Here is a 16,469-nt window from a genome sequence, read left to right as displayed (position 1 = left end):
CTTAGCACCCAGTCTGTACAGATCTAGCCTCATTCAGGGGCCTCATTCCGGGGTAAGGAAACAGAAAAACATCAACTTGACATCAATGACAAAATGCTGATAAAGTGTGTAATAAAAAAATATCTTAGCATTTTCTGGATTCAATTCCAAATTTTGCATCCTTGGAAAATGTATACAAAGTTCACTATTGAATTTCTACAAATAAACACAATTATAATCATCGCAGCACAGACACAATCAAATAGGCCAGCTCTTCACAGTATTCTTTACAAATGCTGTCATAAAGAAGGAGCAACTAAACATCAAATCTGACCTTGTTTTCAGTAATTTAGAGTACCCAAACACTATAAACCGCTAAGGGCTACATTCGATATTTCTGGAAGTACTAAGTTATCAATATGTCAAATATTGACAACACCATTTTGTGAATGAATCATCAAGTGTCTACCTGATTTTTATGATATGCTGTAAAAGTCTAAGACGACGCTTCAGTAACTGTAACCACAGGACAGACAGACAGACAGACAATTCCACAGGAAGTGAGAAGCCTCGACACCTAGAATAGCTCAGTGGTTGAACTTGAGTACTTCACAGGTTTCAGCCACTAGGAATTGTGAAGCTGTTAATTTTCAGGAATACATATTTTTAACAGTAAGCATAAGTGAAGTCAGAGTTTGTTTTTTTAATTTTGGATGAGTTTTACAAAAAAGTTTTTATTCTTTGAACTTTATACTCCTTGCAAACACCCAACTCATGAATGAAAAACAACTCATTTGGGTCAAGACATGATCCTCCAAAGGTTGTTTTTACTGACTATTTACCTTTTAAAAGGAATAATTATAGAGCCGGATAAAAGGAATGGTAAAAGGAAATAAGTGAATAATTAATAATTGGATAATAATTTTAAAAGAATAATGATAGAGATAACATATCTTTAAAAATACCTGCCTCAAAAAAAAGTTACTCATAGTTTATTATTGAGAAGAAACCAGAACCATTCTGAGTCCTTCTATGAAAATTCTCTCATCTTCAACCAAGCACTTCTACAACAATTTTTCTTTGATAAGCCATTTTTTATATTTTTCATGTGTATTTAACATAAAAATTAGACAGATACAAAAACAAAACGGATAGTGGAAACAGAATGCTGTACTTATTTAAAAGCTTCATAGAGGCTTTCTCATCAAGTGGCTGGCACTCTGCAAAAGGTACACACATCACGGCTTGGCCTCCCTTTAGGAAACAGCAGCCACCATTTAATCTCCGGGTTTTCAGTTAGAATGGAAGTTTCAAAAACAAAATGGCTGCTGATCACAGTGTCCTACAAACGTCCACATCCGACTACTGAGGTAATTAAATTATCTCTTAGATTTCCCTATAGGATACGTTAATTAGCATAGAATCATTTCCTTAATTTGCTGTAGTCACCAAGGACAACGCCATTCTTACAGTTGTGTTTATTTTCTTGCTTGACGACAAATTGTATTTGCTGCTGCACTGCCACAGAGCACAAATATCTAATTGATTACCCATAATCAATCTGCTGCTGGCTATGGGCAAATGAAGAATTATTAAACCATTATAGAAACATTATTGGTTAATCAAGTTTGTACTCTCTATGACAGCCACTCCTGCCCCCATTCTTCTTCCTCACAAGCAGAACCTGGTTTTGACCGGCTTATCTACTCTTCCCCTTTGAAACCTGAGTGACTTGGGCAAAGCTGACCCCACCTCTAGCTCACAGCATGAGATGATAGTAACCAAAGATAAAGTAATAGAAACCAAAGAAAGTACTACTATCCTTTTGGCCAGAGATTGGTTGAGTTAATCAAGACTTGCTGGGCTTTTCAGCTAAATTGGCCTATTAGTCCAGGGGAAATTTTACTGTATGGTGATGGGAGAGGTCCTCTCTGTGTCTCTTTCTCTGGTCCTCTGTCTTTCTATCTCACGCAAGGTATGAACAAGGAGGCACATCGTCCCATTGCTGCTGGCGCTCCTCATGGGAAGGAAGCCAGTCTGAGGACAGAGCTAACCCATCAGAAAAGGTGTGACCCTCCCTGCCTGAGCCCTCCCTACCTTCTCATATCTTGTCACAAGGGATGAAACACTTCTTGATGGGTAAAGCCAGTTTTGTTTCGGGTTTCTGCGGCTTACGGCAGGAAGCATCCTAACTCTTTAATACAGCCTATAACGAGGAATCCAGATACCTCATACAGATCAATTAATCTTTTCAAGTTTAGCTTTCTTAAGTTCTTACAGGGCTGTCATCCATCCACGTTAAGCCTGTTCAGGCTCCCCAAACAACTTCATCTTAGATATCCTTAGATATTCAGCTCTGAGATCAAAGTTGAGGAGTCTGGAAGTCAGCAGAGGCAACATTTCCAGTCTTTAGAAGTTATAGACACTACAATTTGAATCCACGGGGAGGTGCAGCCTATTCTTTCATCTTCCTTTCCCCACTCAACATTCAATGAGTCTTTTATTCTATTGCTTTGATGTTTCTTCTAGCTTTATCATCATCTCTGGCCTCAAAAACCCTTGATTCCTCTACCCGCTCAAGCCACTGGTCCATTTCTCTGTTCCTAGTCACAGCAAAATTTCTCAAAACAGTTGACTGAAATTCCTGCCTCCCTTTCCATATCTCCAATTCTCTCATCCACCCTTTCTGACAGATTTGCAATTTCACTGCCCCACTGAAAAGACTTTCTCAAGTCTGTCAATGGCTTCCATTTTGTCAAATCCAATGTCCACTTTTGTATCCTAATCATACTCAACATTTTCTCTTCTGGAAATAGTTTATTCTCTAGGCTTCTCTGATACCACACACTTCTATATTTCCTCCTGACTCGTTGCCTGTTCATTCATAATCTCCTGTTCTGGCTCCTACTCTACTCAACCTCAAAATGATGGAATATCCCCACAGCTCAAACATGGGCCCTCTTCTCTCCTCCATCTAAACTCTCTCCTGATGTGATCTTTTCCAGTCTCATAGCTTTAACTATCATCTACCTGCTGATAATTTCCAGTTTCATATCTCCAGCCCATTCTCTCCTCTAACCTCAAGGCTTATATACCTAAATGCCCACCTGATATGCTGAACTGAATGCTTCAAGGCACCTATAATTTAAAATGACTAAAAGAACCTATGGTTTCCTCCTGCAGACCTGCTCCTCCCACTGTCTTCCCTGCCCCAGAAAATGGCAGCACCATCTACCCATTAGTTTGTCAAAGATTAGGGATCATCCTTGACCTACCTCTTACCCTTACAACCTACATCTTGCTGGCACTCCCATCCAAATATATCTGGAATTCAGTTCCTTGTCACCATTTCCCACTTCACCCTTGTCCACGCCAGTGTCATCTCCCAACCGAACCACTTTATCCAGCTCTCTCCCTGTTTTCCCTGCTTCTTTCCACCTGTCAATTCTCTCTCCATACAGAAGCCAGAGTGATCTTTTAAAAGTATAAATCAGATCATTTTATTCTTCTGCTTAAAACCCACCAGTGGCTTTTCATACCACCTGGAAAAATATTCAGGTTCCTTGTTGTGGCCCTGAAGGCTCTGTACGAGCTGGCTTCTGCCTATGTTTTGGCATCTTCTTCTTCTACTGTCCTCCTCTCACTACATTCTAGATACTCTGGTGTTTTCTTCTGTCCCTGGAACACAGTAGCATCACTCCCACCTTTGCATTTGCCGTTCTTTCTTCTCAGCATGCTCTTTTTGCACACCATCTTTGCACACCTAGATCACTGGTCTCACTTTAAATGATACCTTCTCCTAGGGACCTTTCCTGGCCGTTTGATCTAAAGCGGCCTTCCACTTGCCCTCAGTTGCCCCGCTCAGCCACATCACCCACTTGATTTTCATCACAGCGCTTATCTCTATCTGAAATACCCTTGTCTGGTTGTTTAATTGTGCATGGTCTGTCTTCCCCTCTCTAACTATAAGGATCATGAGAGATCTTGGTTCATTCAGTAGCTGGAACCATCCCTGGCTTCCAGTATGCACTCATTAAACAGTAAAGAATGCAATTATAATTCATACCTTTACCATTTTTCCACCTTGATATATCTGCTTGCTGCCTCTCTGGTATCCCTGATACATCCCCAATGCCACATTGCATCAAGAGTGGTGTTTCTGTCTAAGGTCATCCACGAACTTTCTCCTGTGTACTGTCCAGCTTCCTGTTCCTCCACATCCTCACATTTGTCCTCTGCTGCAGCCACAAAGAACCACTTTCCACTCACAGACTGTGCCTCTCACTTCCTGCCTCCCTGCCACACAGCATTCCTCTTCTCCACTCTACTCACGCTGCAGGATCATGGTCCCACATTTCCTCCTCGCTGGTTGGAGTCAGTCTCTTCGCTATTTCTAGTACATAATTCCCTATTGGCTTTGTCAGACTAGAGTGCAATTATTTGCTTATAGTCTTGTCTCTTCTACTAGTTTTGAGCTCATTAATGACCTGAAGTTTCTTACTCTTGTTTAGTCAGCAACTGGTACTGTGTAGGCACTCAACAAATGCTTGCTGAACTGAACTGAATCAAACTGACCCCGTGCCATATCAAAAATACGTATATACCACCCCCCACGCAAAGAGACAAAAGGAGTTTAGTTAAAATGATATCTGGTCCATATCATAAAAATAATATGAAAAATAATACCAGCAATATTTATTGAGTGCTCACTATAACATGAATTTTATGTGCATTATCTCTCTTAAGAGTGATATTAGGAAACAGAGGCCTAGAAAGGTTAGTAACTTGCCCCAAATCACAAAATTAGTGAGTCAATATTTGGAACTCAATTTTTTTTAAAGATTCAAGGCCTACCACATCTCCTCTTGAAGTTATTTGTATGGAGAGTACTGATCACCACGTGGTGGACATGCTCAACGGGACCTGCGCCACTGGGAAAAAACATGCAATTTAGGAACCCCAACTCCCACCCACGCTGTGGTCTGCAGAGGAAGGAGAAGGCTGCAGAGACAAGCACTACTGGGGAAGCCACACCAGGATGAGCCACCACAGGACCGACCACAGCCTAGTCTCAGATCTTGGTTCTCACAGGCCTTTGTTCTTCTAACTGACCTGGTGTGAGTAGATTTTCTGGTTCTCTCCACCAAAAGAACCTTGACCAGAAGGCATCATTAGCCCTGACAGGTCAAGTTCCTTCAGAAACCAACTTGAAATTGATGCGAAAGACGTTACCTACCTTGGGCATGCAAATCACCAAATGCCCTGTGGTCTGGGATCTTTTAGCAGAGCTGCTATCAGGTTTGACTTCTGCAGGAAGGACAAGCTGAAATGGCTGAAAACAACCAGGGATGCACGGAGGGTGAGTGCGTATCACATGAGAGCGCTGCCTTACACAGCACTTTTGCGACAAATTTAAGATCTACCATTCAATTTTTAAAAAATGTGCTTACACTCATCAGGAAAAAAAATAATATATTATAATAATATAATAAAAAATAATATATGCCTGAACTATTTTACCTATTTTAATGAATAGTCTAAAGAACGGTCATCAATCACCAACAATGAAACACTCATGGGTCCATTTATGTTAACATGGCTGATAAAGGATTTATAGATAAAACATCAACTTACTTCCATTTTAAAGTCTTCAAGCTATCGCATAGGAATGCTTAGGATTAGCAAAAAGCACTATTTCAAAAATAAAATTATAGTTGGTATGAATGAAATATTGACAATTTATGATGAACCTATTATTTAAATATAATTAAAGCATAGGCTACCATAAATATGATCACCTTATCAGCTTTGGGAAAAGTACTAACACAATAGATGAGGGTTAAAAATATTCATTTTATCAAAGCATACAATAGTCTGCAACCATTCCCGCTGAGTACCACTCCCACGGTATAAAATCACGTGCCTAAAAAATAACTCTCCGATTGGGTTCCTCTTTTTCTGTTTTAGTATTACTTTACAAAGTTCGGCAGCCACCTGGCTTGGCCAGGGCTTGGCTTTAAACTGTAGCAGTCCCACAGGGCGATGCCCACCTTCCCCTTGACGAGCACTCGCACGTACGTTGGCTGCACATCAACGTCGATCAAAGACGTATCCAGATACCTTCGAAATTAAACACACCAAATCTTAGCGCGTTCCAAAACATCAGGTTTAAAGAAATGCAAATACACAGTCACACTTACGGGACCGTTTTAAATGAGGAAAGTTGACAATTTTCATGCTAAACAGGTCTTAAAAAAATTTGTCTTAAATTGATCCCCAGACCAAAGGAAATTCAATATATCAGCAATTTCATTTTTAGACCCATAAGCGCACTTAACATTGATTGCCCCTAACCCAAAAATATCTGCAGCCTGAAACACCAGAGGTTTGCAAAAACCAGTTTGTCACGTTCTTTCCTGAATATTTTATTTTAAGCCCCTAAGACTGCCTTGAACAGCCAGGAAGGCTGAATGCGGGGGGCCTGCAAGCACCAGCCCCTGCTTCCTTAGCTGCTCTCCAGCCCCTGCAGCGGTTCCACAGCTGCCCTGACCCCGTCTCTCCTGAAGGACCATTCGCCTCTCTCCTTGGAGGCACTTTCTGCTGAACAAGCAAAGCCCCCCATCTATGCCCCTGACTCCGGGATCAGGCGGCAATGATTCTCCTCCACTTCGCAAGCAAACGGAAGATTCAGACTTCACATCCCTTGTTACAATAAGAAGTTTAGCCAAATAATTATGTTTATACGTGTTAAATATTGATTGTGAACATGCAAAAATGCAGCGATGTTTCCAAAATCATGAACATTAAGGCAGATGGGATAACGCTGGGGTTACAGGCACGGGTGTCAGCCACACAGCCTTGTGAGGAGTGATTCCACCCCCGCCTGCTTTATCACCTGGGACCACGTCTCTTAACCTCGCTAAGCCTCAGTTTCCTCATCTGTACAATGAGGGTACAAACAGTGCCTATCCCCTAAGATGGCTGTGAAGACATGTGCCTAGTGCCTAGTACGAGTTAGTGTTAATAAAGCATTGTTATATTTTATTTAATAAAAATTTTTATAATAATAATAAGTAGAGTCAAGAGGCCAGCCCCGTGGCGTAGCGGTTAAGTTCGCGCGCTCCGTTTCAGTGGCACGGGGTTCGCTGGTTCAGATCCTGGTGGCGGACCTAGCACCGCTCATCAAGCCATGCTGTGATGACGAGGAGATGCTGTGGCAGCTCACAGAGTGCAACCAGGAGGACTTACAACTATGATATACAGCTATGTACTGGGGCTTTGGGGAGAAAGGAAAAAAAAGGAAGATTGGCAACAGATGTTAGCTCAGGGCCAATCTTCAAAAAAAAAAAACCCAAAAAGTAGAGTGAAGGTTTCCTACAACTTCATGTTTAATATCTACCATGTTCGTGGATTACATATCCTTTTCCACGCTGAGGGCCTCCTAAAGTTCATCCGCCCCTACCTACAGTGTCTTTGCATGTGCTGCTTTTCTCTGCCTAAAACAATCCCTTGCCAGCTCTTTGCAGAGCTCGCTACTTCTCATCCTTCAATTTCAGCGCCCGTGTCGCCGCCCTTCCCTAACCACCCGTTATACCACCAGCCACCAGCCTCCACACACCGTTGTTCTCTACCCCTGATCTCTGTTCCTCTCCTGCACAACACTCTTGCCCCTTTGTAACTAATTACTCATTAGATGCCTGCCTGCTTATTGTCTGCCTCCCCCACTGGGTCATAAGCTACAGAGCAGTGACTGCATTCAGAACACGCCAGTTAGTCTCCAGGGCCCAGCACATAGTAGGGATTCTATAGATATCTGCGGAATAAAGGCAGGCAGCATACATGAACGAATGAACCTAACTTTCATATACATATCCATGTGCCAATGAAGATAACAAGAAATTTTAATGTAGTAGTTCAGACAATCATGGGAATAGAAGTGTTTTACTCCCTAGGCAGCAGAAATATCACCACTCCTTGAAAATGTACAAGCGTGGGGGGATGAGGAAAGCTTTCACTTGAGGACGGAATGTGAAGGAGCCAACAGAGCTAAACAAGAGAAAGGGGTGCACATTGATTAAACTCTAGAAATGAGGTCTAACCACGGAAAGGACTTAAAAGGATGAAACAGAGAAAGTTTAACTGAAAACCAATGGAAAGGGCAGCTTGGGGACCTGGAGGAACAGAGGGCATGAAGTCAGCCGGAGAAGAGCTGGAAGCTCCTTACAGGTAGGTGGCCTGGCAGTCCACGGGCAGAAGAATTGAGAGGAAGCATGAGAGAGCAGCCCAGGGGAAGAGAAGGGACCGCACGAAGAGCCGGCCCCTATTCACAACAGCCAAGGGGGAAACAACCCAAATGCCCAGCAGCCGGTGAACGGACAAACAAAAACGGAGTCTAGCCACACAATGGAATATTATTTGGCCATGAAAAGAAAGGAAATTCTGCTGCATGCTTCAACATCGAGGAACCCTGAAGACACCATCCTAAGTGAAAGAAGCCAGACAAAAAGGCCACATACAATCCCGTTTCCAGAAAATATCCAGAAGAGTCAAACCTACAGACAAAAAGCAGATCAGCATTTGCCCCAGGAAGGTGGAAACGAGGCGTGACTATTTAACGGGTCTGAGCTTTCCTTTGGGGGTGACGAAAATTCCCGGGGAGCAGATGGTGGTAATAGTTGCACAACACTCTGAATTTACTAAGTGTCCCTGAGTTGTACACACGAAATGGTTGAAATGGTGAATTTTAAGTTATGTGTATTTCACCGCAATTAAAAAAACGAAGTTGGACCTAGGCCTGAGGGTTCAACTGGCGTCACTGATTACTGTGTTTACTATGACAAGACTCACACCCCTCGGGTAACTCCAGGATAACACTCCTCCTACTTCACCGAGTCATTGAGAGATTAAATAAGATAGAGCATGGGGAAAAAAGCCCTTAAAAAGAGGAAGGCTTTTCATTATAATCCGTGCATGTAAATGTCAGTTGACTCCCATCATCAGTATGCATTCATTCATTCATTCATTCATTCATTCCTGTACTAACTGAGCTCCTCCCAGGGGCTAGGCACCGTTTTAGGTGCTGGAGATTTAAGGAGAAAGGAACAAACAAAATAAAGTGCCTGCCTCAACTACAAAGTTTAAAAAATGCAAGCAAATTTATAGTTTGCCAGGTAGAAATCAGAGAGCAGAGCGAGGTGGGAGGAAGCGCTGCGCAGCAGTAGGTACTGTTACCTGGGGGGTAGGGGCAGGGAGGGGCAGAGAGGCCTCTATCATCCAGGACATCTGAACAGAGGCCTGAAGGACATGAGGCAACAGGCCCCACGGACACCGAGAGTGAGGGTGGTACAGGCAGAGGGAAGCACACGTGCAAAAGTCCTGAGGCATCAGTGGGTCTGAAAGGGGTGGAGAAGCAGAAAGATCCTGCAAGTGGATACTGAAATCATCACAAGTTGAAGGACTGTGAGCCAGAACGTAAAATCTTCAAGGAATGAGGCAGACTGGCCTGGCGTCGCTGAGTGACTTCAGCCAGGAAGGGTAGAAGGTGACAGAGGTGGATGGTGTGAGTCACAGCCGTGGAGATTCAGGGAGGAGAGAGCAACAGTTAGGGTGTGGTGATGAGGGGCAGGCAGGACACCCCTGTCACTCCCGCCCATGGGAATGAAGTGTGGAGGAGAAACCGTCATGATGTGGGATGCACCATGGGAAGAAGTGTCTGCTGGCAATAAAGAGGCTGCTGTTCACGCTTTAGAACTGAAGAGATTGCAGTTGAGAAGGAAAACAGAAAGAAATGCCATTAAATACATCCATAATAAAACATGCTCACCTGTACACGCCTAGGTCCAGGACGATCTGCTTACGCTTTTCATCATCTTTCAAAGAGAAGTCAAGTCTAAGGAATAATCCATTTGGGGAAAAAACGATGATGTCTTTAGCAATACTGTACAGATAAACTATCCCACTATCAAAAATAAATTTGATAATACTTATATAATAATCTCCAATGACAAACCTATTTTGGTAGCTGGACAATAAATGTCTATGTTAATTTAAAAATTTCATTAGAAACCTACACTATATTCATAAATTATCGCTGTTTACATTGTTTAAAAGTGATGATCTTAGGGCAAATTACACACAGAAAATCTGCACTGGTGCAGAGACAGAGACATCTGGTAGTTAAAATTTTCTTTTCCATTTTGTTCGAGTCTGCTAGAAGCAAACCAAAACACTGGAATTATTTATGAAGAAGTAAAGGTTGTGTTTGCCTCCCCTTATCCAGCATTCTATTCCTTAAGTTTTAAACAGTCCTGTCTTCCTTCTCTTTCCTTGACATCTTTTTTCTTTTCCTTTCATTGTTGACCTTTCCATCGACCTGCAAGATGCTGAGACACTGCCCATTCATTATCTATCACCTCCATTTTGTAGATGAAAAAATGGAGGCTCAGAGAGGTTGACACAGTGGGGAATGAGGCCATATGTGTGGAGAGGCAGAATTCCAAAGCCCTAGTCTTTTAGCTATACCCTGAGGAGGAGTCCTAGGCATAACTTCCAGAATGTCACCATACTATTCAGAATGGCTTGGTCAATTTTATTTTGAGCACTTCACTTATAACCCAACAAGATTAAAGAATGCAGGATAAATTGTCTGGAAAAATGTAAAATTAGCCATAGAACTGGCTGTCAGCAGTAGGTCTGCTTGCGGCAGGCATTCTCATCGCTTTCCACGATCCAGCCATGCGGGACTTCTCCAGTTGCTCAAATTACCCCCGCATTCTTGATCTCATCTCAGGAGCTTTAAATGTGCTATCCCCACTTCCTTGATTGCTTATTCCCCAGTTTTCCAGCCATTCAACTTAACTCTCCCTTCATATATTAATTGAAAGGTTTTTTATGGCAGAGATTGCTGGTCATTCCCCACCATCTGCTCCCCCTGCATCATAGTAATAGGACGCCTGATTTTAACTGGCACGTGGTGATGCAGAATAAAGACTACATTTCCTAGCCTCCCTTGCAGCCAGATAAAGTCATGTGATTTAGTTCTGTGAAGGACAGTGTTGCATGGTGTGTTCCAGGAATTTTCCATAAGAGAAAGAGTGTGTGCACTTCCTCCCTTCCTTCTCCTTTATTCTTCTGGGTAGAAGAGATTATAGGAGGCAGAGGCATGAACCATAGAGACTACTCAACAAGCTACTGCAATTGTCCAGGCAAGAGGGAGCTGACTTGCTCTAAGGTGGTGGAGATGGAGTTAATGAGAAGTGGCTGGATTCTGGTAATACTGAAGGAAGAGCTCATAGGGCTCACTCATAACACGAGAGAGAAAAGAACCAAGGATGAAGCCACAGTTTTTGGTCTTAATAAGAGGGTGGATGCTCACTACCGAGACAGAAGACACCAGGGGACAAGCACGTTATGGTGGACGGTGGTGGTGGGGACAGAAATTAGGACTTCTGTTTCAGTCATGAGAAGTTTCTGATACCTATTTTATATCCACACAGTGACGTCAAACAGCTAACTGAATATACGAGTCTTCAGCTCAGGGAAGAGGCTGGGTCTGGTTGTGAGTAACATAAAGATGGTGTTTAAAGCCCCGGGATTTGGTGAGATTCCCACAGAGCGAATGTGAAAGGAGAAGACAGCTGAGGAGTTGGCCCCAGAGCAATCAGGAGACAAGACAACAAGGACCCGGCAAAGCGTAAGAAGACGTGCAGGTAGGACGGCTGAAGAGTCAGAAGCAGAGGGAAGAAATTTCTTCAAGGAGGAAGGTAATGATCAATGTGGTCAAGTTTGCAAGATCAGGTAGATGGGGACTGATATATGAAATGATGTGGCTGAATACAGAAATGCTGTGAACACAGAATAGAAAAATGAGGTGACTAAAGACGTTTCAGGGCCAGCCGCGGTGGCCTAGTGCTTCAGTTTGGTGTGCTCCACTTTGGCAGCCCGGGTTTGGTTCCTGGGCGTGGACTTACACCATTTGTCTGTCAGTGGCCATGCTGTGGTGGCAGCTCACGTACAAAAAGAGGAAGATTAGCAACAGATGTTAGCTCAGGGCAAATCTTCCTCAGCAAAAAAAAAAGAAGAAGAAGAAGAAGAAGAAGAAATTTCAGGATGATGGAATATGCAGAATGGTTTCAAGAAGGAATGCGAAGTGAGGAATTGGTGACTGAGGACAGACGCCTCCATTGAGAACTTTGACTATTAAGTGGGGGTGGAGAAACAGGGCTGTAGCTAGACAGGAAACTGGGAAAAGAGATGTTTCTTGGTCTTATTTTCTGTTAAGATGGAAGAGATTACAATACATTTGTATACTGATGTGATTGATCTGGTAGAGCAGACAGAACGGACACAGCAGAGAAGGGATAATTGCAGAAGGCAAGTCCTGTAGCAGGAGGGGTGGGATCAGTACACCAGCAGAGAGAGTGACTCCAGATAGAAAGCTCACCCACAGCAGGAGAGAAGCGAGTATGTGCTACAGGTCCAGGTACATTGGTAAATTAGTGTTGGTGGGTGAGAAAATTTCTTATGTTTTCTCAGTGGAATAAGAAACAAGGTTCTGAGCTAAGGCTACAGAAGTGTAAGGTGTTGCTGGAGGTAAAGACTGAGGACATGGTGTGAAGGTAGCCTAGAGGCGAGTGGGAGAATAAACTGCCCAGGAAGATACAGTAACGTTGCCAGAAATGCACCTCAGATCTGTGGTCACAAATTTACAGTAGGACCAGCAAGGAGAGTTGAATGTTTTCCTCTGGCCGAGTATGAGGGCAAGCTCAGGAGTGGAGGCACGTTTATTCAAGCAGGGTTGGGGTTTTGTGAAGTGAGGATGATGGAAGGAAAGAAGGACAAGAGAGTGGAAGGTATACGCCAAGGCATGTTTTCTGTGATGAACTATAAAACCAAAGCAGGGTGATGGAAGGTGAGAACAAGACAGGTGGGGGCAGTAAGAGAAACAGTGGACTGAACTGATCCATGGTCTTAGTGGGGCCTGTGACTGCTGGGGTGGAGGGAGTTCCCCAGGAACACAGGAGATAGCGCTCATGAGACACCTGCAGGGAAGATTCTGGAGGTGGAAGAGATACTGACGATGGCAAATCTAAGAATGAAAGTGGATTGGGAGAGGGGGTGGAGGTGGAGGAGAAGATGGCTGGAGGTGAGGGGGTCGAGGGATGGAGAGGCCAGGGCTTTGCTGTATCATCTATACGTAAGATGAGGTGACAAGCCTGATGATGGCAGGAGAGGCAGAGAGAAAGACACTGGTCTGGGAGCTAAGATCTTCAAGGACTTGAGAGGGGCGGTCGATCAGGAGGTAGGCAGATGACCGTAATAAGGAGTGGAGGTGGCATATCTAGATGGCCTGGGCTTCAGAGAGCTGGGGATTCTCAGGGAAGGAGAAATGGTCTGAAAGCAGCTATGAGGTGGAAATTCCTCGTGGTGTAGGTGGTGGGGAAGAATCAAGAGGGCAGCAGGAGAAGCAGAATCCTTAGCAGTTTCCATTAGCGAAGGAAGCTAGAAGGGACATTGAGAGAAAAGGTGAGGCTATGGGTTTTGTTGACAAAGCACAAGCTCCAGCGGGCACATGGAAGGGACAGGGCTCAGGGAGCGGGGAGAGAATGAGCTGGATTAGGAGGGGTACAGAGCCACACGAGGATAAAATTCTGGAGGATGACAGATGACCTCCTTGATAGAAGTAGGCGGTAGGAGGAGGGGGTGGTGGGTGATCAGCTCTTCAGAGAATCCCCCTAAACAGAATTGGTTTGGGGTCAGGTAAGTGGTCAGTGTGGCGAGAGGAGTGATGGTCCTACCAGAGGACACGTGCAGCCCTGTTGTAGGCTGAAGAAGGACGGTCTGCCCACTAGATTGCTAAGCTCCATGAAGGCAGAAGCCTGGGACAGTCACTGCTGTGCCCGCAGTGCCCGGCCTCAGGTCTTGGGCTGCAATCCTGCCTGCTGGATAAAGAAGCTGTGAGCGTATAGGAGGGGAGAGATTATAAACTTGATCATGGAAATGCCTAGAACTGGGCTGGCACGGGCAAGTCGGACACACCACCTATGGACTAGATGAACTTGAGCAAGTCGCTTCACCTCTTTGAAGCTCAGGTTTTGGACCTGTAAAAAGAAACGTTGCCTATCACACGACACTGCTGTGAAGATGAAGTAAATGATGCCCGGGAATGACTCAGGACAGTTCCTTTACCATGGTAATGGCAGAGCGAGGGAGGTGACGAAAGTAAACAGGTTTTGAGTAATGAAATGAAGTGAACAAGATTTAGTCCACAGCCTTTTTGGTCTGTATTTTGGCTGCAAAAGGCTTTCTCTTGCCTGCTTTCTATTTTCAAATTTTAAAGACAGCCAGATAGGGTAGATCAGGTATTACTATACTTGAGGATTTCCAGTTTGGATATTTTTCCTCTCTTTAACTTCATGGAGGTATTTATGTGAATTTCTTTCCTTAGCTTCTGCCTGCTTTGTAGATCTCTCCAGAGCATAAGGTAGATGGATAGGGCACATATCAGCATTCTCAGCTGGCTTGTTCACGGCAGAGCTTCAAATATTAATAAACACAATAATCATGCACTGGCAATTTTCAGGCATAAGATTGTATATAGTCCAACCAAAGTCTCAGGGGATACATAAATAAGTGAGATTTCCATATGTCAAGATCATTTTCTGGATGCCAAGAAAATGAAACATAATGTTATGTACTTGAAAATATAATAGATGCTTTGCTTTCAAATATGCACAAAATGACATTCTTATTAGACTCATCGAGCTTGTTAAGTGCAGTCAGATACCTTCCCCACAGAGCAAACCATAATTATAACGACCAATAGCACAAAATGTGCTTCTTCAAGCCTCTATCTGGCCTCACATACTTGGGCTCATTTACATTCAGGGCTTTCCAGTCTTCAGTTATCAAGGTCCTGGCTGGTTTCACTTTCTTCTTTTTGTCACTTAAGATTGGGGGTGGGTGGGAACAGGGGCAACGGGAAGAGGGAAAAATAAAGAGAACGTAAAAGTAATTAATATTTTGGTGAAACAGTTTAAGAAAAATTAATCAGATATTTGTGAATACATCAACAATTCACTGTTATGAAGTCCACTCTTTTAATTCTACGCTGGGAATGGACAATCAAGCCAGATTTCTGTGCGGTTGTATCTATATCTGTAAGGCAAAAATGTGACCAAGACAATTTGCCGGATAATTTGAATGGGGGAAAAAAGGAACTCCTTTTCAGGAAATATCCATGAATATTTACATGAGTCTATTCTATGCATGATTTACTCAGATTACTGTCAATTCTCGATTTGTGTATACAGTTTCTGCTTTAGTTAAATTATAATTTTTAAAATGTCAAGTAGAATCTATTCTATAGAAATAAAAATACCAGTACATAAGGATCTACATAAAAGGACGTCCAGCAGGCATTATCTGTAGTGGCGAAACCTCGGAACCGTCCTGAACGCCCACCAGTGGAGGAATGACTGGATCAATTGTGGTAACAGCAACACTAAGAAATATTTTGCTGCTATTAAAAACTGTGTCCGCTCTTTACCTACTGATCTAAAAAGTGATAGAAAAGTGCTGACGGTGTGTTTAGCAAGAACAAATACATAAAATACACACCCATTTTTGCTTTTAAAAAGACTCCAAATCCTACATTTGCAGAAATGCTTTATATGACTGTCAAAGATAAAGAAAGTTCTGGTGGGGTTGACCTCAGCTTGTTAACGATCACTCTCTTGAAGGGGGAGGGATAGGAGGAAAAGAAATGGAGCAAAGAGGAAAAGACTCACAGAATAACACGAAAGAAAAATGCAGGACGTTAAGTTCTGTTTATTTAAAACGTTACTGGAAATACATAGAAACTTAAATAGCCATTTATGGACAAGCTCTGAAAGACCAGATGGACAAATTTATTTAGAAGATGGAACTGCAGGCAATTCTTTGCCTTGCATTTCTATTGTTCTTTTAATATAGATTTTGCGTCAGTTAACTTTATTTTTAAATGTAAATTTATTCACACTCTTCTGAATCTTAAACTAGGCCCTCCAGTCCAATTAAGTTAATGTTTCCATGAACTACGTTATTCTCCATGAACCAGGACAATTAGGGGGCATCCAGAAGAGGCAAACATCTCAGGGACCCACTATAATGGGCAGACTGCAGCACACTTGAATCTCGGGGACCCGCCGGGGTGGGGGCACTGCAGGACACTGGAATCTCGGGGACCCACCGGGGTGGGGGGACTGCGGCACACTGGAATCTCGGGGACCCACCAGGGTGGGGGGACTGCGGGACACTGGAATATTGGGGACCCGCTGGGGTGGAGGGACTGCAGCACACTTGAATCTTGGGGACTTGCTGGGTTGGGGGGACTGCGGCACACTGGAATCTCGGGGACCCACCAGGGTGGGGGGACTGCGGCACACTGGAATCTCGGGGACCCACCGGGGTGGGGGGACTGCGGCACACTGGAATCTCGGGGACCCCATAGG

General features: G+C 43.6%; 1 protein-coding gene across 5 annotated transcripts in view; it reads right to left on the bottom strand.

The window, feature by feature from the left end:
- Positions 1-16,469, bottom strand: part of DNAAF11 (dynein axonemal assembly factor 11) — a 101,482-nt gene that overhangs the window by 43,477 nt on the left and 41,536 nt on the right. For 3 of the 5 annotated variants that reach the window (XM_046641583.1, XM_046641581.1, XM_046641585.1), the window contains exons 7-10: positions 14,846-14,923; positions 9,803-9,868; positions 6,030-6,099; positions 5,216-5,311 (exon numbers count right to left, since the gene is read on the bottom strand). In XM_046641583.1, the coding sequence (XP_046497539.1) occupies positions 5,216-5,311; positions 6,030-6,099; positions 9,803-9,868; positions 14,846-14,923 (310 nt within the window). Of the gene's footprint in view, positions 1-4,844; positions 4,911-5,215; positions 5,312-6,029; positions 6,100-9,802; positions 9,869-14,845; positions 14,924-16,469 lie in introns of those variants that run through there. The other 2 variants (XM_046641584.1, XM_046641582.1) reach the window with 2 other exon arrangements.

This window comes from Equus quagga, chromosome 16 (genome assembly GCF_021613505.1).
Source record: "Equus quagga isolate Etosha38 chromosome 16, UCLA_HA_Equagga_1.0, whole genome shotgun sequence".
Lineage (NCBI taxonomy): Eukaryota > Metazoa > Chordata > Mammalia > Perissodactyla > Equidae > Equus > Equus quagga.
This window is presented reverse-complemented; position numbering and strand designations above follow the sequence as displayed.